General features: G+C 46.4%; 1 protein-coding gene across 1 annotated transcript in view; it reads left to right on the top strand.

The window, feature by feature from the left end:
• Positions 1-8,408: 8,408 nt before the first annotated feature.
• The window catches only part of NEURL1 (neuralized E3 ubiquitin protein ligase 1), a 70,467-nt gene continuing 53,304 nt past the window's right edge, over positions 8,409-25,571 (top strand). The window contains exon 1 of the mRNA XM_074373686.1: positions 8,409-8,579. Coding sequence (XP_074229787.1) covers positions 8,495-8,579 — 85 coding nt within the window. The 5' untranslated portion in view covers positions 8,409-8,494. The remainder of the gene's footprint in view (positions 8,580-25,571) is intronic.

Raw genomic sequence — 25,571 nt, 5'->3', positions numbered from 1 at the left:
TTCTTAGAAAAGATTTCCTGCCAAGTAAAGGTCATTTAAAATGAAAGAAAGAAGATGCTGGGGTAACATCCACTTTGAGCATTTTTCTTTGATTTCAGTTTTGTTGTATTTAAATCTATTTCATGTTCATTAGTGGCTATGTGCTTCCTGGCTGACTTTCAGAGAGCTGAGCCCAAGCCCCCCGCGAGTGTTAAGTGTCTCTACAGTAGAAGGGAGTTGGTTCAGGAACTCAGTGAGGACAACTCCCCTGCAACAGGTGTCTTCCTCAGGATGACACCTGAAGGAATCCCATCCTGGGCAGGCATAATATCGCAGGGATTGGGACTCAGGCTATCCTAGGGCTGAACCTCAGTGCTTCACCTATCAGCTTCTAGGCAAGTATCTTAGCTTTCTTGAGCCTCAGGATTTTCATTTGTAAAATGGGGCTGCTGCTGCTGCTAATAGTAGTAGTAGTAGTAATAATAATACCTACTTCACAGCATTGTTACCAGGCTTAAATGAATTAATACAGATAAAGTGCTTAGAGCATGGCCTGGTACACATGACTCTGTGCTCCATAAATATCACCTGTCAGAATTACTTGAACCAGGGTGCTGGGATGGGTCAAGGGATGCTGGACTCCTTTGAAATCACTAAGCAAGTTTCCCAGACAGGGATACATGTGATACACGTGGTCCATTGGACATTTTGGTTCTGTTTTTTTGCACGGATATCCACCTGTCCTTTTATTTATTTTTTTTGGAGGTGGGAGGTAATTAGGTTTATTTATTGAATTTTTTTAAATGGATGCACTGGGGATTGAACCCCAGGACCTTGTGTATGCTAAGCCTGTGCTCTACCACTGAGCTATACCCTCCCCCACCCCACCTGTCCTTTTAGATGCAGCCTTAAGAACGCTTGACCTCAGGCCCGGATTTTATCCATGGGCACTACTGGCCCAGGATTTAGGTCCATGGACTTCCTAAGGGTCTGCTTATGACTGGAAAAAAAACATTACTGGCTCCAAAGTATGAAAGGAAAATTTCAAAACCAAAATTCATAAATGTTTATTAATTGTCTATAAAACTTAATGTTGCGCCAACTTCATTAATCTTTAAATGAGTACTCATAAATATTTCATTATATTTGAACACAATTATAGGGGTTTTTTTTTTCACTTGGCAAGAAATCCAAACATGCATGATTGTTTTAAAATACATCCAACTGTAAATGCAATGCCTTCCTTGTAGTCCAATAATTTCAGAGCCAAATTTATAAAAAATCCTTTCAAAAAGTTTAAGACAGGAAAACTGTTTAATGTGGAATGTAGTATATTTTAGCATGTTTGAGCTTGTAGGGTTGGGCTCCAAAGATGAGAGTTTGGGGGTCTGTGGAGATCCTACATTTGGTCCTGGGCCTAGGGGCTGCCTCCCAGTGGGCAAGTCTGTCTGAGGAGCAGAGCTTCCCCGTCCCTGCACAGCCACCTCCTCCCCCACCTTCCAATGTGACTGGCCCTGCCTGGATGGCAACTTGCACTGGCCTGGCCGCATATAGTGTCCAGCTTTCCCCAGGAAAGCCTGCAGGCATTCTCAAAACATTAGCCTCTTACCTGTCCATGCCCACAGTTTCCCAAAGTGTGATCAATTAATGACCTGCATTAGAGTCTCCTGAACCAGAATCTCTTGGGGTGAGGCCTGGGAATCTTCATTTTATTAGACTGTCTTCCGCTTCCCCTCCCCCTGTAGATGATTCTGGTGGGTGCTCAGCTTGAGACTCATCAGTCCAGAGTGTGTGTGTGTGTGTGTGTGTTTGTACCCCAGGAGGTGGGCAAGATGATCCATTTTAAACATAGATTTTAGGGGGTGTGGGTATAGCTCAATGGTAGAGTGCATGCTTAGCATGCACAAGGTCCTGGGTTCAATCCTCAGTACCTCAATTAAAAAATAAAATAAAAAATAGACCTTATTTTTTACAGCAGTTTTAGGCTCACAGCAAAACTGAGTGGAAGATAGAGATTTCCTGTATACTGTCTTCCCCTGCACATGTGTAGTCTCCCCGTTATGAATACCCTCCACCAGAGTGTACATTTGTTACAACTGATAAACCTACATTGACCCATCATTATGCCCCCAGAGCCCAGAGTTTACATTAGGGTTCGCTCCTGGTGGTGTACATTCTGTGGGTTTGGACAAATGTGTAATGTCATGTATCCACATTATGGTATCATACAGAGTATTTTCACAGTCTTAAGAATCCTTTGTGTTCCACCTATTCGTTCTTCCCTTCCCCCAGCACTTGCCAACCACTGATCTTTTTACTGTCTCCATAATTTTACTTTTCACACAATAGTTATCAGGCCTTTTCAGATTGACTTCTTTCACTTAGTAATATGCATTTAAGATTCCTTCATGTCTTCTCATGGCTACATAGCTCATTTCTTTTTAGCACTGAAGAATATTCCACTGTCTGGATGTACCACAATTTATCCATTCAATACCTACTGAAGAACATCTTGGCTGCCTCCAAGTTTTGTCAATTATGAATAAAGCTGATATAAACATCGATGTGCAGGTTTTTGTGTGGACCCAAGTTTTCAACTCCTTTGGGTAAACACCAAGGAGTGCAATTGCTGGATCGTATGGTAAGAGATTGTTTCATTTTGTAAGAAAGCACCAAAGTGTCTATCAAGGTTGTTGTACTGTTTTGTATTCCTACCAGCAATGAGTAAGAGTTCTCATTGCTCCACATCCTTGCCAGCATTTGGTGTTGTCAGTGTTCTGGCTTTTGGCCCTTCTAATAGTTGTGCAGTGGCATCATTGTTTTGATTTGCATTTCCCTGATGACATACAGCATGGAGCATCTTTTCATATGCTTATTTGCCGTCTGTATATTTTCTTTGGTGAAGTGTCTATTAAGATCTTTGGCGCCTTCTAAAAATTGGATTGTTTTATTGTTGAGTTTTAAGTGTTCTTTGTGTATTTTGGATAACAGGCTTGTATCAGACACGGCTTTTGCAAATATTTTCTCCCAGTATGTGGTTTGTCTTTTTATTCTCTTGACAGTGTCTTTTGCAGAGCAGATGGTTTAATTTTAATGAAGTCCAGCTTATCAATTATTTCTTTCATGGTTTATGCCTTTAGGTTATATTTAAAAAGTCATCCCCAAACCCAAGGCCATCTAGATTTTCTCCTATGTTATCTTCTAGGAGTTTTATAGTTTTGCATTTTACCTTTAGGTCTGTGATCCATTCTGAGTTAATTTTTGTGGGGGGGATATAAGGTTTGTTTCTAGATTCATTTTTTTGCGTGTGGATGTCCAGTTGTTCATATACCTTTGCTCCATTGTATAGCTTTTGCTCCTTTGTCAAAGATCAGTTGACTATGTTCATGTGAGTCCATTTCTGGGCTCAGTATTCTGTTCCAGTGATCTATTTGTCTGTTCTTTCACTAATACCACATTGTCTTGATTACTGTAGCTTTATAGTAAATCTTGAAGTCAGGTAGTGTCAGTCTTCCAACTTTGTTCTTTTCCTTCAACATTGTGCTGGTTATTCTGGCTCCTTTACCTCTCCGTGTACACTTTCAAATCAGCTTGTCAATATCCACAAAACAACTTGCTGGGATTTTGATTGGGAGGCATTGGATCTATGGATCAGGTTGGGAAGAACTGACATCTTGACACTATTAGGACCTACTAGTGTGTTCAGCCCTAAACTTAGCCCTGGGAGGTGGGAAACTGGACTGGAGTACACAAAAAGCACAGGACAGGCTCTCCTGTGTTTCTAGCAAGGGAAGTACACCTTACACAGTGCCAGGCATACAGGTAACACTCAATAAATGGTCACTGGGGCAATTAGTGGAAGCTGAATCCCAAAGCACCAGGGAACGGGCAGCAGGTGCCCATTCCATGCTAAGAGGGTTAGCACAGACTCTTATCCTTCAGGGGAAAGACCAGGCCTCAGGGAAAACTTTGTGGGAAAAGTACTGTTGAGAAGGGAACTGGCCAGAAAGGCTGGTCTGAGCAAGGCTCTTGGGTTTACTGGGTGGCTGTATTGATAGGTTAATTCACTTATTTGATTATTAATTGATTCATTGAATAAATATTTATTGAGAATCTGCTATGTTTCAGGCACTCAGGAATCTCCCCTTCTAACATGTCCAAGCCGCCCCCCACAGTGCAGGCAGGACAACTTCTGTATATGTTTCTGATGGCCTGATAACTATGGGCTGGGCCCTGGAGGATGGTAGAGGGGTCCTGTATCTTAGCCAGGGGTGGCTGTGGCTGTTTCCCATTTTAAGGTTAGTTTCTCAGCAGGGAGGGAAGTGTCTGGCTGTTGACTAAGGTGGTCTCAAGTTTGGTGACTCTGGCTTGGTCTGGACAAGCCCCTCTTGCCTGCCTGGTTAGGGGACCATCCCTGGGGCTGGTTCTGGGCCTAGCATCCAGGGGTTCAGGGAAGGAAGGAAGGAGGCTCTCAGTCAAATATTTTATTATTTTATTAACATGGAGACTCTTCAAGACTTGAACTGATCCGGGAGCTGTGGAGAGTGAGAAAGAAGGGAAGGAGAGAGATGAGCCAGCAGGAGGAGACAGGGGAAGAGCAAAAAGAGCAGAGAGCCAGCAGGAGAGAGAGTGAAGCAGAGAAGGACAGGGAGAAGGGGAGAAAGACAAAAGGAGGGAGGAATAGAGGGAGGGGGAGAGGAAGAGGGAGACAGAAAGGAAGCAGCCAGAAGGAAGAGAAACAAAGGACAGAGAAGGGGAGACGGGGGGGGGGGGGGGGGGGGGGGGGCAGGGGGCAGAGGGGCTGCTGAAGGAGCCCTGGTCCCATCCTGGGTCCCCACCTGGGGTCCTCCCTCTCCTGTGCGTTGGTGTGAGCACTCACGCCACCCACACAGACACACGTATACACGCAGGCAAATACACAGGCACTGACACCCACGCCCATGGAAACCGCTTTCAGAATTTACACTGCTGGGGAGGAGGGGTTGCCACGGTGACAGGTGCTGGAGCGCCACCTTATGGGTATTAATAGCTTCCATGGAAGCCATCAAAACAGTGACTTCATCCAGCTTAGTTCTCTCTGGCAGGTTCCTTCTCCACCCTCCCTCCACGATTGGGACTGGAAAGGGCCCTCAGGGCTGCACAGGCCACTTCCCTGCCTCTTGGAAGCTGTCTTGGTGAAGGATGCCTTGAATGTCGGAGATTCTACCCAATGTCCAGAGGGAGAAGGGTGCTGTGGTTCTTTGATCCTCTGAGCTGGGTTTAACCACCACCCCTGCCAGGAAAGGGTTTCTGTGTGATCCCTCAGAGGGGTCACTCTCAGCTTCCCTGGGTCCTATGCAGCCACACCTACCTCCATTAGGTCCCTGCCTGGCCAGAGACTCACAGAGAGTTGACACTTGACAGTGGCATCCCCTCCCACAGCACAGAACTCCTCAGGAAAGCTAGGGCCAGGCTAGGGAGGTGATGTCGGGTACAAGATTGCAGAGGCTTACTCTCAGGTTCAGGGTTGGCATTGCATGATCCTGAGAGCAACCGCTTTACAGCTCACACGAGGGAGGCCTCGCTTGCCTTGTCCCAATCCTGGCCCTGTTGACACTTCCATTATATACTCAAGTCCCTTGCATCAGGGGAAGTTTCTGTCTTGCCCTCAGTTCCCTGCTTTGGTCCCTAAAGCCTCTCACCTCCCTGAAGGGCTTTCTAGGATCAGGCTGTCCTGAGCTGCAGAGCTTCTGGACTCCTCAGGCAGGCACCAGTGTCTGGTCCCCTCATTTTCCCTGTCCTTTGATCTTCTCCATCTCTCCCTGGCTTTTCCCACAGCCCAGGTTTAGACCACAAGGGGCCTGTGACATCCCTACCATCCTACCTTTGGGGCTTCACCCCCAACCCCCGCCCCATCCCCTGGCCTATGCCCCAGGCCCTCCTCCTGGGGAAGGGAGGGAGGGGACCTTAGGAAGAGCCCAAACCTCCCCCCAGTGACTGTCTGCAAATCCTACCAAGGACCTTGCCCCTACACACACTCCTGAGGAATAAGTCTCGTGTATACATAGTCTGCAGATTTATTCTGATGCCAGCAGCAGCTCACAGTGATGTCATTCCAGCAGACTTTGGAGGCTATATGAGTGCATGTGAGAGTGTGTGTGCTTGTGTAGAAATGAGTGTGGGACAGAGTGGAGAGGTGTGCGTGCAAATGCGTGAGTGTGCTGCCACTTAGTGCCCATGGACTTCTGACGCGGAGTCATGGGTTGAGAGTGAGCCTTGGGGAGCTACTCCCATAAATAAGACAGCACCCCTGACCTGTCCTGGCCATTCTGCAGCTGGCAGGGCATGTGATCCTGGGCATCTAAGAGGTTGGAGGCTGGGGTGGGGGCTGTCTTTCCCTCCAGACCCCAGAGAGCAGCTGTCAAGGATATTTCTAGCTCGCCTGGAGTCCCAGACATTTACGGATATGACACCTACAATGGGGTGGGGGTGGGGGGCCAGGGAGGGGAAAGGGAGAGGTTTAGAAGCTTTCCTCCCAGGGCTCTGGGTGGAGTTCTGCTGGCAGGCAGGGGGATTCATCTGTTCCACAAGCATTTTTGGACAATCCATCATGTGCCAGGCAGTCTCCCAGGGGCTGGGGACATCACAGTGAACGGAGTTGACTGGCTCTTTCCCCTCATAGAGCTTACATTCTAGTGGGGGAGGCAGAACATAAACGAGGGGGAATGGCTACTTTCGAACTAAGACAAGATAACACAGAGTAATGAGATGGAAAGTGACAGAGTGGTGGAGGTTCTCTAGTTGGGGTGGTCAGGGAAGGTCAGGAAGTGACACATGAACTGTGCCTGAATAATGAGGAGCCAGTTACATGGAGACTTGAGGAAAGAACCTTCCAGAAGAGGATGGATGAAATGCCCAATGGCAGCCCAAGTCCTCACTGGATTCTGGATCAGAGCCAGTCAGGGAGTTAGAGGTGATCTAGAGGAGTGGGGTGGTGTGTATGGGGGGGGTAGGGCAGATTCTCCCTCCTGGGGGAACTTGGCTCATCTTCTAGCCCTGATAAGACAGAGAGAAGGAGATGCCCTCACGTCCAGGTAGGAGGAGAATGACTCCCTTTCTCTTCTCTCAGGTCCTAGTAGCAGTGCTGAACAGGATGGATGAGTCATGTGAACAGGTGACTTTCTGAAGGCCCCTTCCTACAGGAAGCCTTCTTTGACTGCTGCAGACCACAGAGGCCACAGAGGCCTCCACCTCTTACAGCTGACAGAACCACTCAGTTCAGAGTTGGTGTTCTCTGATGGTTTGTCCCTCAGATATATTCCTCCAGTTTGGCCCTCCATGAAGTCTCCTAGGTCCCGTCTGTGTTCATCCAAAGGCCCCCCAGTGCTATGTGTCCAATAATTGAACAGCCTGGGGTTCTTGTTCTGAGCGCTTGTCGCAGCATCCCTTTGATATAACTGAGAGCAAAGGGTCAAGTCCTGGAGTTCCTAATCTCGCTTCATTTGCTCAATCATCCATTCACGCCTTAACTTTTTTTTTTTTCCTGGAGTTTTTACTATGTGCCAGGCACTGTGCCTGGTGCTAGAGAAACTGTAACTTAGAGCTGTCTCGCTCCGGGCCTGGCGCCCAAGGAGCTGACCTTTCTTGCTGTACGGCGTCTCTTGTTTTCAAGACCACGTTCCACTGTCTGTGAGAGGAATAAGCCCAACACCCGGAGCCTCAATTTCTGCCTGATATTTGACCCCCACCCTGGCCTGGGGGTCCCCAGCGCCTCAGAGGACTAGTAGCAGCCGGGGACGCGGCGCGCCCAGAGCCACATCTGGCTGAGCGGGAGCGCGCGTGTCTCTAAGACGCTCATTCACCGGCGCAGCTGTCACCATAACAACCGGAGCGAGGGAATCCTGGCGACGGCAGGGGGCGGGGGCGGCGGTCGCGCGAGGGGCTCGCGGGGGCGGGAGCGCGGCAGCCGGAGGAGACCCACCACGGCCGGAGCGCCCAGCACGCCCTGCGCTCCACGGGGCCCCGCTCCATGCCGAGCCGCCGGCAGAAGAGCGCCACGCACGCCGCCGCCGCGGCCGTCCCCGCGGGCGGGGACCCAGCCGGCCGCCGAGCCACCGAACCGCTGGGCAGGCCGAGCCGCTGAGAGCCCGCGCCGGGAGCCCTGACTCTATGGCCCCGGGGGAGCGCGCCGGAGCCACTGCGCCGCCCGCCACCAGCCGGAACCCGAGCGCCAACGGGAGGAAGAGGGAAGCCCCGGGCGCCGCCGGCCCCAGCCCAGGGGCGCGCCAGCCGCGGAAAATGGCAGGCAGGTAGCCGGCTCGCGCGAGGACCCCCGCGGCGGGCAGGACCCGCCGAGGACCGCGGAGCCCAGAGAGAAGGAGGAGAGGAGCGGCCCGCCCGCCCCTGGCCGCAGCCCCACCAGGGCCCTCCTCCGGCGGCGCGCGCCCGCGCGCGCGCACACTTGCACACAGTACCTCCGCTCCTGTCCAGTCTCGCCTGCCCCCAGAGAGTGCCGAACCCCCTGGGGCCGGATGCCATGGGTAACAACTTCTCCAGTATCCCCTCTCTGCCCCGAGGAAACCCGAGCCGGGCGCCACGGGGCCACCCCCAAAACCTCAAAGGTAAGGCTCCCCCGGGGCCGGGAGCAGCTGGAGGACTGGGGCGCAGGTGGAGGGCAGGGAGAGGTGGAGAGGTGTGGTTGAGGAGGCCGGGCAGGTGCTACCTGTTGTGCGTATTTGGAGATGGGAGATGCACCTCTGGACGTGAAGGTGGGCTAGGCGTGGCGGGGCTTCCGAGGGTGATGATTAAAAACCAGGGAGGATGGTGTTCTGTGGGGTCTACGCAGTTCTCCCTGCCAGCACTGAGAACGTCACTGGAGTCCCCTCAGGCTGTGATGCTAGGCGAGCGTGCAGGGGTGAAGAAGGGCGTTTGCCTAGTGGATAGGGGAGTGTGGCAGGATGCTCAGGCCGGCCAGCTGCGCTTCCCAGGGGAAGCATCGTGGTCTCCTTTTTTCATCTGCCGGTGGCTGAAAAGGTGATGCTGGAAGCACTAGTTGCATTTCCGATTAGAGGGGCTTAAACATTCCAGGACTGATTTATGACAGCTTGGAAGAAGGGGCAGGAGCCTATGGCCTCTGGAGTCCTCTGAAGCTATTGACTTTTTGCATCCACTGAATTAGCTTGGTTTCTGGTTCCCTCAAAGGCCAGATGTCCAGTTGGAACTGTAGAAAGGAGGTGCTGGGAGCCTTGAGACAGAGGGATATTTACTAAGAAGATCTTTGCCCTCTAAGTCTTCCCACCCTCCTGGCACCCTCACGGAGGCCCCAGGCCCAGTTCTCAGCTTTACCTCTTCCTGTGCTGTCTCTGACCTTTGGAAGATACACCTGCGCCCTCCCAGGCCCTCAGAGCCCACTGATTCCTTTCAGGAAGCTCGTTTTTCATCATCCTCAAACCCATCCAGTACTGGCTGGGCATTCTGATGGCTAAGAGTTAGGAAGGGAAGCCATTGGGCTTTCACAAAGAACAACCCACTTCACAAGCCCTTCAGGTTATGAGAAAGATACTAGTAATGTCCTTTGACAAAGCATTGTAGTTTACAAAGAACTTTCACAAACACCTTTTCATGTGAGGAAACTGCTCTGGGTAGTCCTCAGAGCTAATCATACCCATTTTACAGTTGAGGAGAACCAATGCTTGTTTCAGGTTCCCAAAGCCAGAGAGGCAGAGCTAGGCTGCAGACCTGTGCCTTCTGACTTGGAATTCTGTCCTCTCTTTTGCTGGACAGTTAACCTTCAAGACAGGAGGAGAGGAGGAGAGACAGGACCACTGTCCTGTATTCTAACTCCAGTCCTTTCAGAACTCAAGCTCTCGCTCAGCTCAGGAAAATCACTGGGTTTGTTGTGTCTTTCTGAAAATTGATACGGCAGTACATGCCAAGACCTTTTAAAATATATTCATTGGCTTTATGATTCCATCTGGAGGAATAGATTCTGAGGAAATGGAGATATAGGCAAATACTTATGCACTAGGCTAGGATGCTCATGGCAGTGTTGTTTATACTAGGAAAACAACCTAAATGCCGTGTAAGCACGGTAGATCCTCTTAGTGGAGTATTATGCAATCTTTAAAATAGTATTTTTGAAAAATATTTGATCACTTGGGAAAATGCTCACAGCAGAATAATGGCAGTTGTAAAAAGCAGGATACAAAATTGTAAGATCTGAATTGCTAAGAAGAATGTTATGAATGCAAAAAAAGAAAAATCAAACAACCTTGGGAAGAAAGTTTCTGAAAGATTAACAATAGTTTCCTCTGGGTAATGAGATCACCTAAGATTTTTTTTCTTTTCTTTTTTATATTTTGCTCTTTCTAAAGTTTCTACAGAAAGCAAGTATTATTTTTTATAATCAGAAATACGCTGTAAGTATTAGATGTACGAAGTCTGTTTCTGAGCACTGAAAACAGATTTCTAAGGATGGAGGAACCTGTAGATGTCATCTGATTCAGTGTCCTCCCTTACAAGGGAGAAGGATGATGGAAAAAGGGAGAGTGATTTGCCCAGTTACTCAGTGGGTCATTCAAGAGAAAGTGGTGAGGCCAGGCTAAGTCGTTCAAGGGCAGGGGTTAGCTGGGCCAGTGAGTTGACTTGGTCTTTGAATGCTCCCCTACTGCTCTGAGAGGGCTATGCTCCATCCATGACCCTAGGGAAGCCCAGAGAAGGCCTGCAGAATTTCCCCCTTTTTAACTAAAGTTTGGGATTGTGGTGATGTGAGTCTGGGGCTGGGGTCTTTGACAAGGGAGCGGGTGGGCAGGAGAAGGTCTCAGGCCCTCCCATCTCCCTACAGCTCCACCCTAGCCTCCTCCTCTGCCTGACTCCCCATCTATCTGGCTTGGGAAAGCCCTCTTATACTGCCACTCTGGTTTACAGGGATCAGTTCTTTTTTGGTGGGAGTACATAGTGGAGAAATTCTCCCCCCAGCAGTTTCCCTACCCCTGCCCATCTCCCTTCTGGCTTAATTTAGCAGATTCCACTCTTCCCTGTTCCTCACCACACACCTATGGGGATGGCTGTGAGGGTTTTTGTTCTGCTCCTTCCAAGCCTGAGATGAAGGATTAGAGCATGCACATGAAGGCCGCCTATGCATGCCCTCCACCCTTCATCTAGGGTCCACTGATCCTCCTCCTCAGCCTGACTTTCCCCCACCCTAATAGAGCCATCAGCTTTATTCTGTGACTGTTTTAGTGTTCACTCCAAATTCCCTTCTAGCTGTATCAGCATTGACCTAGGCGTCTGCTCTGACCATCCAGGGTTCCATTCCCGTTGTATTGGTGTTAACCTTGATACTGGCTGTGATTCTAAGACTGTCCATCCCGAGTTCTGCTGGGGTAGGTTCTGTACTCACCCAGAATTCAGCTCTGATTCTTATCGGTGTCCATCCAGCAATTTGCTGAGGGCAGGGAACTCTTGATTATTTTCCCCCTCCTTCCATAATTGCAATCTCTATTGATTTCTCACCATTTTAATTAAAACAACTGGAAGGGACCTGGTGTAATAGGATCTCTGGTACTCATTGAAGATCTCAGATTGGCCTGGCCATCAGGCTGACATGAGATGAGGCTCATCCATCACCTGCCGTGTGGTAATTTCATCTTCTTCCTGAAGACACATTGGCCTCACTCTACTGCTGGTGGTTCCCACAGGGGTCTGAACAGTGTTGGTCCAGGAGTGTTCAGGAGAGAGGTCTAAGGTATAGCTCTGGGCTTAGGACCAACAGACAGTTATGAGGACCTGTTATATGCCTGGCTCAGAGGTGAGGGCTCATGACATCCCTGTACATTCACAGGTTGAAGATCTGCTTGAAAAGGCAGGGCTGAGAGAGGAAATGGAATCAAGTGCCCAGATGGACTGTTGAAATCCCAGCTATGTGTGGGCAGAGGTCAGAGATGGGGAATCAGGGAAGACTTTGACCTGGATATGGGAGGAACTGTAGAAATCAGATAGACGGCAAGGGGTGCAGTGGGAGTTTTAGGGTGTGCAGAGATGGGTAGGGACATGCAGCAAAGGCTTGGAGGTGGGATGAGTAAGTGTGTGTATATATTCTCAGTGATGGGCACAGGGTGACTGGGGCAGAGGGTTCATACTTCATGAAGACAGATACAGGGAATGAAGATCCCCCTCCTTCCCCATCTCTATCTGAGTGCCTGCCTGCTTGGTGCTAAGTGCTAAGAGAAAGCCTTTGGGGAGGGTGCTGCTCAGTCCCAGTGGTCACCCATAGATGGGAATCGCATGAGCCACCTCCTATCATTTTTTTATTCACATAAAATTCCCATAACATACAATTTACCACTTTAACATTTTAAAGTGTACAATTAAGTGGCATTTAGTACATTCACAATGTTGTGCAACCACCACTTCTATCTAGTTCCAGAACATTTTCATCACCCCAACAGGAAAGCCTATACCATTAAACAGTCACTCTTCATTTCCTCTCCCCCGAATCCCTGGCAACCACCAATCTACACTGTGTCTCTCTGCATTTGCCTGGACATTTCATATACATTGAGTCATACTGTATTTGTCCTTTTGTGTCTTTCTTCTTTCATTCAGCACAATGTTTTCAAGGTTCATCCACATTGTAACTTGTATCTTCTTTCCTTGTTGTGGTTGAATAATATTCCATTGTATATATATGCCACACTTCGTTTATCCACTTGCCAGTTGATGGATACCTGGGTTGTTTCCCCCTTTTGGCTATTGTGAATTTTGCTGCTATGAAGATTTGTGTACGAGTTTTTGTTTGAACACCTGTTTTCAGTTTTGGGGGGTATATACCTTGGAGTGAACCTTCCATCTTTTAAAAGCTGGTGCTTTTGAATTGGACATTTCACAAAGCCATTGATTGTGACAGCTGTAGGGAGATTGTCCCCAGCTTTGGCTGGGTGTGACACCAGCCAGACACCTGTTGTATTCAGAGTCTCTTTTCCATAGTGGCTGAGGCTCCCAGCCAGCCAAGGGAGGAGCTTCTAAGGTCAGCCAAGGGGCCTTGATTCTTTGAGGTGGGCCAGAGTGAGCAACAGGAACTTGTCTGCGGACCCTGAGCTTCCTCACTGCTCTCTGGGGGTGGGGGTGGGGGAATGCATCCTCCTAGGACAAGGTCCTAGCCATTTTCCAGCCTCCATATCCTCACTGCTACTTTCCAGATCTGGATGTTCATCCCAGATATTGCAATAGCTGGCCTCTTGGTCTCTGGTTCCTCCTTTGATGCTGCCAGAGTGGTCCTCCTGAAATATTCTTTTCATCTTGCCTCACCCCCATCACTAGCCTTCAGTGATGCATGCCCTGTTGGTTTTTAGTTTAGTCTGACCTTTGAACCCTGTATTATTAATCATAACAATAATATTTATAATAGCTACCGTGTATTCTGTGATTATGGTGTGCCAAGTACTTCCATGTAGGTTACTTCCATTAATATCCTCCTGACAACCTACTGAGGGAGGTATCACTGTCACTGTTTTATAGATGGGGAAAGAGAAGCTCAGAGAGGTTAGGTAACTAATCCCAGATGACACAGTTAGTAACTGATGGAGCTGGGATTCAAACCGAGGTCTGTCTGACTTTAGATTTCACTCTTGTGACCAGTATACATCTTGCCCCCACAGAATTCACTCTTGGCAGGCTCTGTCTTCCATCATAGGAAGGAAACTGGGGAGCAATCTCCTGGTCTCTGGACAGAACCCCAGAGGAGGGAAGGGGAGTACTATGGGGTTCCTGATGCTCCTTCCTGGCCTCCTGCCCCTTATACCTCCTCTGCAGGGTTTTTAGCCACGTAGACCCATCAGCCAGTCTTTAAGGGCAAACACTTCCAAGGGAACTTTCTGTTCTTTTGCGCAAGGGTTTCTCAAAGTGAGGGTTTCTACTGCCTGCATCAGCATCAGCTGAAAACACATCTAAAATGCAGGTTCCCAGCCCTCAGGCCAGACCTACTGTCTCAGAATACCTTGGGGTTGGGGCCCCCAAACCTGCATGTTTAACAAGACCCCCAGGTCATTCTGATATACTCCAAGGTCTGCGAACTGTCACAGCTTTGGGGCCTCAGAATGACCTAGTCTGGCACTCTTGGAGTCGGTGAGATCAGGCTTCACAGAGGAGGCGAGCCTGAAGTTAGAGGGAGAAGACTTGGAGTGGACCTACTCAAGGGCATCTTGGTGAGGGCACGGCAGCAAAGGCATGAGGCAGGAAAATGCACGGTGCTGGCAGAGGCAGTGAGCAGTCCCTCCCACTGGGAAGTGAGACCCGCAGTGGGGAGATGAACGAGTCAACCTTTGAAGGTAGACTGAGGCCAGATCGTGCAGGGCCTCAGATGCCAGGATGAGTTTAGAGTGATCCTGTGAGCAGTGGGACCTATGGGTGGCTTTTGAGCAGAGGAGTGTAGTGATTTCCTTTAAGCAGCAGCAGCAGCAGCAGCAGCAGCAGCAGCAGCAGCAGCAGCAGCAGCAGCAGCAGCAGCAGGGGTGGGTGGGGAGGGAGTGAAGCATCTTGAGCTGCTGGGAGGTTAATGGAGGCCAAGATGCAAGGGCTGAGTGGGAGAGCCAAGCCGGCGACTTCATCCAGGCTTCACGTGGGTGAATCTGGAAGCATTTCTGACCAGTGGCTATGGTCAGCAGGGCTATTATTCATCAGAAAAAAAAAAAATTAAAAAAAGTGCAAGTCCTGAGGCTGGGCACTTACTAGGTGCAGTCATGTAGGTTAATTCATTTAATCTCGCAATATGAAGTATTATTATTCCTGTTTTATAGGTGAGAAAACAGAGACTCCTGTATATTAAGAATGCTGTTCAGAAACACTGAGCTGGGAGATGGCAGAACTGGAATGTTTATCCAGGACATCAAAGCTCATGAAGGAGAAAATTGGTCTTGGGGAATTTCTCCATATTGGGGATTTCTTTACCCTGACCCTCTGGGATGGCATGTGCCCACTTCCAAGATGTGCACATTGAGGCCCAGGCATTTGCTCTAAATCACAGAGCCCAAGATGGTGGCAGGATGGGTAAGGGCAATAACAGAAGGAGGAAGGGGAGGGAGAAGGACAGGAGCAGGGCACTGCCCGGGGAATAGCCGGGATGCTTCCCCCTCAGTGTGCCAGCTGCCTGGTCCTATTTCCTGTTGGTCTCTGCCTCTCTCACTCCTGGTCTTGCACACCCGGGGCTGGAGGCCGAGGGGCTGCTTCACACTGAGACGGTTGCTTTGGCAACACTGGGCAGGATGTGAGTGGTCTCCTTGGTAACGCCTGGGAAAACTGCCTGCAGGGATGGAGGGAAGTGGACTGGCCAGTGGTCAGGCTGAGTGGCACAGCCAGAGCCAGGCCGGGCCACTGAGATTGCAGACCTGTGGGGAGGGTCAGGCTTATGGAATAGCCCGAGCAGCCTGTTGGCCATTCCCCAGGAAGCCCGAGTCCAGAGGTCCTGGGGGCCTGGGGGCCTGCCTGGTGAGACCAGGGCACTAATGGGCCAGTGCAGGAAGTGGGAGGAGACGGGGGTGAGAGTGGGAAGAGGGAAGAATATAGCTTCTGGATGACAGATCCAGCTACAGGGTTTATTAGAAGATGTTTATCAGAGGTCATTACCCGGATCCTGCTGCTTTGGGAAATGAGCAGGTGCTGACGCCTGTAGGGGGTGGGGCGGAGAGAAAAGCAGGGCTAGGAGAGGAGGAAGAGTCACAGGGAGGCAGGTGGGAGGCTTGGCTTTCTCTCTGCTGTAGCTACGGTTCTGGGGGAGGCCGGGCTCGCGCTGGGCTCCAGAACTGGAGTTCTCCCGGGGTGAGATTTGGGGTTCCAGGGATGCTCTGGTGGGGAGGGCTCATTCCGTTGTTTAACAAACACATAGTAAGTATCAGCGATGAGCCAGCAGTTCTCCTAGGTGTGGGGGTACAATGGTGGTACACACAAAGATGAGGGCTCCTGGCCACAGAGCTTCCCCTCCTTGGGGGAGGCAGCTGGGAACAAAATTGGCAAATGGACAAATGAATCAGAATATGGTAATACTTACTGACATGTTATGTGCTAAATAGAGGCTGTGCGAAGCTCTTTACACCTATTATCTCATTTAACCTTTAAAACAACCATGTGATGTAAGTATGATTATCAACCCCATTTATGGATGGATAAACTGAGGCTTAGAGAGGTTGAGTAACTTGCCCCAGGTCACATGGCTGGTATGAGGTGGAGCTGGGATTCTAGCCATGATCCCTCTGACTTTGGTGCTACCACTTTTTAAAAAATAACCTTTTCATTTAGAACAGTTTTAGATTTACAGAATTATTACAAAATAGTAGAGAGTTTCCGTATACTCCATAGCCAGTTTCCTCCATTTTAGCATCTTACCTTAGTATGGAACATTTGTGACAATTAATGAACCAATGCTGACACATGTTTATTAACTAAAGTCCATACTGTACTCCAGTCTCCTCAGTTTTCCCTCCCTCATGTTCTTACTCTGTACCGGGATCCCATCCAGGACACCACACTGTATTTTAATTATCACATTTTATATATACAGTTGTCATGTTTTCTTAGGCTCCTCTTCCCTTGTTTCTGATGATCTTGGTAGTTCTGAGGAGTGTTGCTTAGGTATTTTGTAGACTGTCCTTTCACTGGGATGTGACTGATATTCTTCTCAAGGTTAGACTGTGGTTCTAGGTTTTGGAAAGAAAGACCATAGAGTTAGGTACCATTTTTGTCTCATCGTATCAACGGTGCTTACTATCACCATGACATCACTGTGGATGCAGACCATCCTCACGTGGCCGAGGTAGTGCCTGTCAGGTTTCTCTTTTGTAAAGTTAAAGATGCATTTTTCTTCTCTTTTCCCTATAGCGCTCTTTGAAAGGAAGTCCTTATGCACGGCCCACACGTAGGAGCTAGAGAGTTATGCTCCACCTCCTTGACGCCAGGGTGCTACTTTAACTGTTCTGTCAACTATTTCTTTAGTTCCTTACCCAAGCAATTACATTTGGGTAAGGGCTGAAAGAAAAGACCAGGGAACTTAGGGGAACTTGACCTGGTTTTGGCTTTATGCTCCTCTGGGGTGCTCCTGGCATGTTGGGTGTGGAATTATTCATTTAGCATCCTGACCTCTGCCTACTAAATGTCACTGGCCACCTAAAATGTCATTGCAACATTAAAAAAAATAGCTCTCCCATATTTTTAAAAGTACTCCCAGAGGGGGCAGTACCACTCCCAATTGAGAGCACTGAGCTGGGTGTGGAGGGCGGCAGGGAAGGGTGTTCCTGGAAGGGGGTCTGGCACAAGCCCCTGTTAAAGACGGAGCTTGGTGTTGGCTCACCATTGCTGCTGAGAATGGAGGGGCTGAGTCCAGTGCAGTGTCATCCCAGCCCTCCAGGCCAAGGAACTGCCAGTAGAAAATCATTAAGTGATCTCTCCCTTGCCTCTCTGTCCATGGGAGCAAGTTGCTGGTCCCAAAGTCTGACTGTGCACAGGCGGGGCAGGAGGAGGAGAGAGGACCCTCTTGGGATGATAGGAGAAGCAGGGGAAGTATGTCTGCTGGTTTGTCCGGATGGCCTCCTTTGCCTCTGTTGCCCCAGAATGTCATCCTGGCTGCTCCAGAGGTGGGGGTGGGGACAGGAAAGGGAGAACATTGCCGGGAAAGTTCTGTCTTGTGATGAGGGTGGCGTCAGTTCCTCATGCTCCCAGCTTTCACCTTCATGGCTCAGCCCAGCCCCTGCCTGGCATCTGCTGAAAGGCTGATCTTCTCCAGGGAATGGGACAGTGTGTGTGTCCAGGTGGGGGTGTCCAGGTACCAGTGAGATTGAGGGGAGGAGGCATGTTTTCCTGATCAGAGTCAAGTGAAACTGCAAGGATCCTCCAGCTGATTCATTTCACGTGTCAGTACTCTCGGTGCTGAGCCTGTGCTGGGCGTGGAGAATTGGGAGGTGAGTACTGGGCATCGTCTCTGCCTTTGAGGCACTCATGGCCCAGCCTCATCTAATTCAGACATCAGTCTGTATTGGCAGAAGGGTCCTAGAGCCCTTTTCCTCCTCTTACCTGCTTTCCTTTTCTTTTCTTTCTCTGATTTTCCCAGCAAAGCCCCTTTGAATACATTCTTCCTGAAGGGAGAGGACCGGCAGGTGGTCTGGCATGTGCATGAGGCTGGTAGAAGGGCCAGTGGCCATTGACTTCGAACATCAGAACCCAGATATACCCTAGAGATCATTTTGTCCTACCTTCTTTCTCAGCCCAGATCTGGAATTCTCAGTCCCAGAGAGGGGAAGTGACTTGTCCAAGGTCATATAGCTGGATTAGACCAGGTGCCAATGAGGTCTCAAGGCTCTGATCTTGTTGGATGCTCTCAGGAGCTGGCAGAAGTTATCTCCAGAGGGACACCTGAAGGGGATGAATGCTCATGCCAATTGTGATGTGTGCTGTCCCGAGAGGAACTATTGAAGGGCTTTAAACAGGAGAGTGATAAAATCTCTTCGATGTCTTTGAAAGCTCTAGGGCCAGAGAGGGGCAGGGGAGGGCCAGGCAGGAGACTGCTGCAGTCCTCCAGGGCAGGGCAGTGAGCAGCCAGGCAAGTAGTTTGATTTGGGAGATCCTTTAGAAGGTCAATTTGAAGATTTGGAGGTGAAGAGGGAGGTGTAGACTGTGCTGACATGTCTTTGAGAATTCTGACTTCTGGGGCAGTGGTCAGTGAAGCACCCAGGTGGCTTGGTGTACAAGAGTTTGGATACACTGGGAAGGTGGGCCTCTTGGGAGGTCAGGGGTGGGTATGCTGATGTGTGAGTGGTCCCTTGAGAGCTGTGTCCCACCTCAAGGCTCTGAGGTCTTAGATCCAGGAAGAGAGATAGGTGAGCGGAGCAGGACTGGCCCTGAGCTTCTGGCTCCATCTCTCTCCACTGGGACACCATCAATAATTAATATCCCCTCTGCCTGTCACAGGTGGCTCCCAGGTGGGCAGAGGTGGGGCCCTGGCACCTGTGCTCTGGGGTGCATCTGATTTCTGCTGGCCTCTGAGCCGGGGCCTTCAGTCCCAACCTAGCCAGCCTTTCTCAGGTGGCTCCCCACCCTCTGTGGTGCCAGTTCCCCCAGCACGCACACAGAAACCACGAAAGGTGGCCATAAATCAGCCCAGACAGGCCGAGGCTGCTCTGGTTTTCCCAGAGTTGAGATCAAAGCTCCAGACCCTCACCCTGGGGCTCAGTACTTATTAAATTACTAAACTGTCAAGAGAAGGGAAAGCAGGAAGAACTGGATGGATGGCCATATAGTAAAAGAGAATGTGGAAAAATGGCTGAGATATGAGGCAGCAGGTGGGAAAGGGGAAGACAGGAGAGAATAAAGATCTTTGTCTCTGCCCTGAGCTTGGAGACTTCACAGGGCCGTGTCCCTTGCATTGGAATAGCCTCAAACAGCCCCCTCCTTCTTCCTCCTCCCATCGGGTTCCCATGACCTCTCCAATTTACAGAGAGGAAGCTGAGGTTCAGATTGTCACAGGATTATGCAAGTCCATACTTCTGAGTCCTGTTCCAGGCTCCTTCTAGGCCTCTTTGAATCAGCATTAGGTTGACCTCCATTTTTGACCCTCTCTTTTAGGCTACAGACTGGGGTGTGTGAAGAACCCCATCCTGATCCAGTAGGGCAGCCATGACCTCTTCCTGCCTCTGAGCCCCATAGACTCTGCTTTAGCTTCCAGGCACGGAGGCAGAGCTTGGACCCAGTAAAGTGCCCGTCCCTGCAACAGAGACTATCCCTGGACCCCATCCCAGTTGTTTGCAGGAAACAGCCTCTTCCCCCCGCCCCCCCCAGATTTATTGTGGTATAACTGATAAATAAAATTGTAATACACTTAAAGTATACAATGTGATGATTTAGTATATGTACATATTGTGAAATGATTCCTGCAGTCAAGTTAATCAACATATCCATCACCTCAGATAGTTACTTTTTTCTGATGAGAATGCTTAAGATCTATTCTTTTAGCAAATTTCAAGTATACAATACAGAATGATTAACTATGGTCACCATGCTGTACATTAGATCCTCAGAACTTATTTATCTTATAACTGAAAGTTTGTGCATTTGACCAACCTTTCCCCATTCGTTTATCCCACTCCCCAGCCCTTGGCAATCACCATTCTACTCTGTTTCTAGGAGTTCAACTTTTTTAAGATTTTACATATAAGTGATACCATGTGATGTTTATCTTTCTCTGTCTTTTCTCTGGCTTACTTCACTTAGTATAAGGCCCTCCAGATTCATCCATGTTGTCCCAAACGGACAATAGATTTTTTCTTTACCCGTTCATCAGTCAGCAGACATTTAGGTTGTTACCATATCTTGGCTATTGTGAATAATGCTGCAATGAACATGGGAGTGCAGGTATCTCCTCAAGATAGTGATAGCATTTCTTTTGGTTATATACCCAGAAGTGGGACTGCTGGATCATATGGTAGTTCTATTTTTAAATTTTTTGAGGAACCTCCACGCTGTTCTCCATAGTTTCTGTACCAATTTGCGTTCCCACCACCAGTGTACAAGGGTTCCTTTTCTCCATATCCTTGCCAATATTTGTTATCTCTTGTCTTTTTGATAGTAGGCATCCTAATAGATATGAAGTGATATCTCAGTATGATTTTGATTTGCATTTCCCTAACGATTAGTGATGTTGAGTATCTTTTCATGTACCTGCTGGCCATTTGTATGTCTTTTTTTTTTTTTTTTTTTAATGGCTGTTCAGGGCCTTTGCTCATTTTTAATTGAGTTGTTATTATTACTTTTTGCTATTGAGTTTTAAGAATCCCTTGTATATTTTGGATGTTAACCCCTGATCAGAGATATAGTTTGCAGATGTTTTCTCCCATTTTCATAGGGTGCCATTTCATTTTGTTGATTGTTTCCTTTGCTGGGCAAAACCTTTTTAGTTTGATGTAGTCTCATTTATTTTTTTCTTTTGTTGCCTCTGCTTTGAGTGTCAAGTTCAAAAAATCATGCCAAGATCAATGTCAAGGAGTTTTTTCCTTATGCTTTCTTCTAGGAGTTTTATGGCTTCAGGTTTTACGTTTAGCTCTTTAATTCATTTTGAGTTGATTTTTGTGTATGGTGTGAGATAAGGGTCCAGTTTAATTCTTTTGCATGTGGATATCCAGTTTTCCTAACAACATTTATTGAAGACTGTTCTTTCCCCATTGTATATTTTTGGTACCTTTGTTGATAGTTGACCATTTATGTGTGTGTTTATTTCTGTACTATCTATTCTAGTCCATTGATCTGTATGTCTTTTTTTATGCCAATACCATACTCTTTTGATTACTGTATCTTTGTAGTATAGTTTGAAATCAGGAAGTGTGATGCCTTTTGCTTTACTCTTCTAGCTCAAGATTGCTTTAGCTAGTCATGGTCTTTTGTGGTCCATACAAACTTTGAGTTTTTTTTTCTCTTATGAAAGAGAAAAATGAAAAATGCCACTGGAATTTTCATAGGAATTGTATTGAATCTGTAGATTGCTTTGGGTAGTATGGACATTTTAACAATATTAATTCTTTCCATCCATGATATCTTTACATTTGTTTGTATATTCTTCAATTTCTTTCATCAGTGGTTTATAGTTTTCACTGTACAGGTCAAAAGATTTGGTTAAATTTACCCTTGAATATTTTATTTTTTATGGTATTGTAAATGGGTTTGATTTCTTAATTTATTTTTCACATAGTTTGTTTTTAGTGTATAGAAACGCAACTGATTTTTATATATTGATTTTGTATCCTACAACTTTACTGAATTTATTTTCTTCATATAAAATTGTGTCATCTGCAAGCAGAGACAGTTTTACTTCTTCCTCTCCTATTTGGATGCCTTTTATTTCTTTTTCTTGCCTAATTGCTCTGGCTAGGACTTCCAATACTATGTTGAATAGAAATGGCAAGAGAGGGCATTCTTGTCTTGTTCCTGATCACCACTAGTCTGATGTTAGCTGTGGTCTTGTCATATATGGCCTTTATTATGTTGAGGTACATTCCATCTATACCTAATTTGTTGAGAGTATTTATCATGAAAGCACAATTAATTCTGTCAAATATTTTAAGGTGTCTATTGAGATGATTATGATTTTTATGATGATTTTTACCCTTCATTTTGTTAATATGGGTATATCACTTTTATCGATAAATCTCACTTGATCATGATGTATGATCCTTTTAATGTACTTTTAAGTTTGGTTTGCTACTATTTTGTTGAGGATTTCTGCATCTGTGTTCTCCAGGAATATTGGCCTGTAATTTTCTTTTCTTGTAGTGTCTTGTCTGGCCTTGGTATCAGAGTAATGCTGGTCTCATAAAATTCTCTCCTCTTCATTTTTGGGAAGAGTTTGAGAATGATTGGTATTAATTTTTCTTTAAATGTTTGGTAGAATTCACCAGTGAAGCCATCTTGTCCTGGACTTTTCTTTGGTGGGAGATTTAGGAATACTTTGCCTGGCAAAGCTGCCTTTCATAATTGGAGAGATATGGACATTCTCAGAAAAACAAAAGCTGAAGGAGTTCACAACCACTAAACCTGCCTCACAAGAAATGATAAAGGAGTTCTTCCAGCTGAAAAGAAAGGATCCTAGCTAATAATATGAAAACTTATAAAAGTATAAAATTCCCTGGTAAATGTAAATATATGGTCCAATTCAGGATATCTAATATTGTAATGGTGGTATGTAAATAATTTGTAACTCTAGTATAAAGGTTAAAAGACAAAAGAACTAAGAATAGTTGTAACTACAATAATTGGTTAGTGGATATACAATATTAAAAAGATGTGAATTGTTACATCAAAAACATAAAATGTTGTAAGGGAGTAAAAAAATTGTTGAGCTTTTGTATGTGAACAAAGTTAAGTTGTTAGCTTAAAATAGACTGTTATAACTCTAAGATGTTTTATGCAAACCTCATGGTAACCACAAAACAAAAACCAATAGTAAATATACAAAAGAGAAAGAGAAAAATCAAAGTATACCACTACAGAAAATCAAATCACGAAGGAAAACAGTAAGAGAGGAAGAAAGGAACAAAGGATCTACAAAATACTCAGAAAACAATAACCAAATGGCAACAGTGAGTCCTTACCCATCCATAATTACTTTAAATATAAATAGTCTAAATTCTCCAATCATAAGACATAGAGTGGCTGAATGGATAAAAAATAAAAAACCAACAAACTACCCAACTATCAGAGACTGACTTCAGCTTTAAGGACACACATAAGCTGAAAGTGAATGAATAGAAAAATATATTTCAGGCAAATGGAAACCCAAAGTGAGCAGCAGTAGTTATACTTATATCAGACAATACAGACTCTAAGTAAAAAACTGTAATAAGAGACAAAGAAGGTCATTATATATTGATATATATTATATAATGATAAATGGATCAATTTATCAATGGAAATAACTATAGTAAATATATGTTTACCCAACATCAGGGCACATAAATATATAAAGCAAATATTAACAGATCTGAAGGGAAGAATAGACAGCAATACCATAATAGTAGAGGACTTAGGTTCTTCACTTTTAACAATGAATAGATCATTCAGACAGAAAATCAATATGGAAATATTAGACTCAAACTACATTTTATACCCAAGGAACCTAACAGACATATACAGAACATTCCACAAAATACATATTCTTCTCAAGCACACATGGAACATTCTCCAGGATAGATCGTGTTAGCTACAAAACAAGTCTTAACATATTGAGGACGAATGAAATCACGTCAAATATCTTTTCTGACCCCAGTGGTATGAAACTAGAAATCAATCACAGGAGGAAAAATGTGGAGATGGAAGAACACTGATGGGACAAAAAAGAAATCAAAAAGGAAATTTTTTAAATCTTAAAAAATTGAGATGTTACTGGATGCAGCAAAAGCTGTTCTAAGAGAGAAGTTTATAGTGATAAATGCTTACATTAAGAAAAAAGGTATAGCACAGGAAACTATATTCAATATCTTGTAATAGCCTTTAATGAAAAAGAGTATGAAAATGAATATATGTATATATATGCATGACCGGGACATTATGCTGTACACCAGAAATGGACATATTGTAACTGATTATACTTCAACTAAAAAAAAAAAAACAACAACAAAAAGGGAAAAAGAACAATCTCAAATAAACAACCTAATTTTACATCTCAAGGAGCTAAGAAGAACAAACTAAGTCCCAAGTTAGTAGAAGGAAGGAAATAGCAAAGATCAGAGTAGAAATAAATGAAACAGAGACTAGAATGACAATAGAAAGACCAGCAAAACAAAGAGTTGGTTCTTTTTAAAAGATATACAAAATTGACAAACCTATAGCTAAACTAAGAAGAAAAGAGAGAAGACTCAAATAGATAAAATCATTGATGAAAGAATAGATGTTGCAACTGATACAATATAAATACAAAGGATCATAAGAGATTACCATGAACAGTTATAGGCCAACAAGTTGCATAGCCTAGAAGAAATGGGTAAATTTCTGGAAATATACAACCTATCAAGTTGAATCATGAAGAAACAGAAAATCTGAACAGACCAATAATAAATAAGGAAGCCCCCTCTTTTCAGGGCAGAGAGAGCTTAGCCCTGCCTGAGAGGTGCAAAGAGGATTTTCCCTCTCCTTGGCTCGGGCTGGCAGATCCTCTGGGGCTGAGGAGACCAGTCAGACACCCAGACCCTGACATGGAGCTAAGAGGATGGAGGAAATGGTGGGAAAAGGCTGTGAGTGATCAGCATGCCACTTATATGGAGTTTCTGCATCAGAGTGCAGCCTTCCTGGAAACTGGGGCTCTGGTTGCATGAGGTTCTTCTGATTCCTCTACTGCAAAATGTGAAGAAAATTGTTTTAGGAAGTTTGGGTTTTCTTATCTGATCCTCAAGTTGAGATTGTGTTAAAGAAATAAAATATAAGAAGAGTCTGGATCAGCTTTGAGAAGAGGATTTCCCAAGATTCAAGGCTTGTTCTGAAAGTGGGGGTTTATTGTCTGGTGCTGAAGTTTCATTCTCAGGATGCAAGGTTCTGTTTTGGGGTGAAGGTGCCATTTCTACAGGCAAGATTCTGGCTTGATATCGAGGTGTCTGTTTTGGGGTCTGAGTTCCATACTGGGGTGAGGGTTCCATTCCTGGAAGGGAGTTTTCCCTTCAGGGTCCAGGATTCATGATTGCAGTTGAGCTTTGAGTCTTGGGACCAAGAGTCCATTTAGGGACTCTCTATTCTATTCTCGTGTTTGGGGTTTGATTATCAGATGGGAGATCTTGTGTCCTGGAAGAAAGTGAAGAGCTGGAACCAATTTTGCCTTCAGAGAAGACTTTCTAGGACCACCAGCAGAGGAATAGACCAATGGACTCATGAGCTGATGATCAGGAGGCTGGATTCGAGCCCTTGCCTGGATGTGAGACCAAGAATAAATCATTTGTAAGCTTGAGGCCTCTGGCTGAAAGCTTGGCCAGAAAGTGGTGTTGACTCACAGAGCACCATCCAAGCTTGCTTGATCCTCCCAAAATGACACTAATGGTGGTCTCCATAGGTACTGGCAGCCATTGCTCAGTGAGTCAAATCCATGATGACAGCACTCA

This window comes from Camelus bactrianus, chromosome 11 (assembly GCF_048773025.1).
Source record: "Camelus bactrianus isolate YW-2024 breed Bactrian camel chromosome 11, ASM4877302v1, whole genome shotgun sequence".
Lineage (NCBI taxonomy): Eukaryota > Metazoa > Chordata > Mammalia > Artiodactyla > Camelidae > Camelus > Camelus bactrianus.
This window is presented reverse-complemented; position numbering and strand designations above follow the sequence as displayed.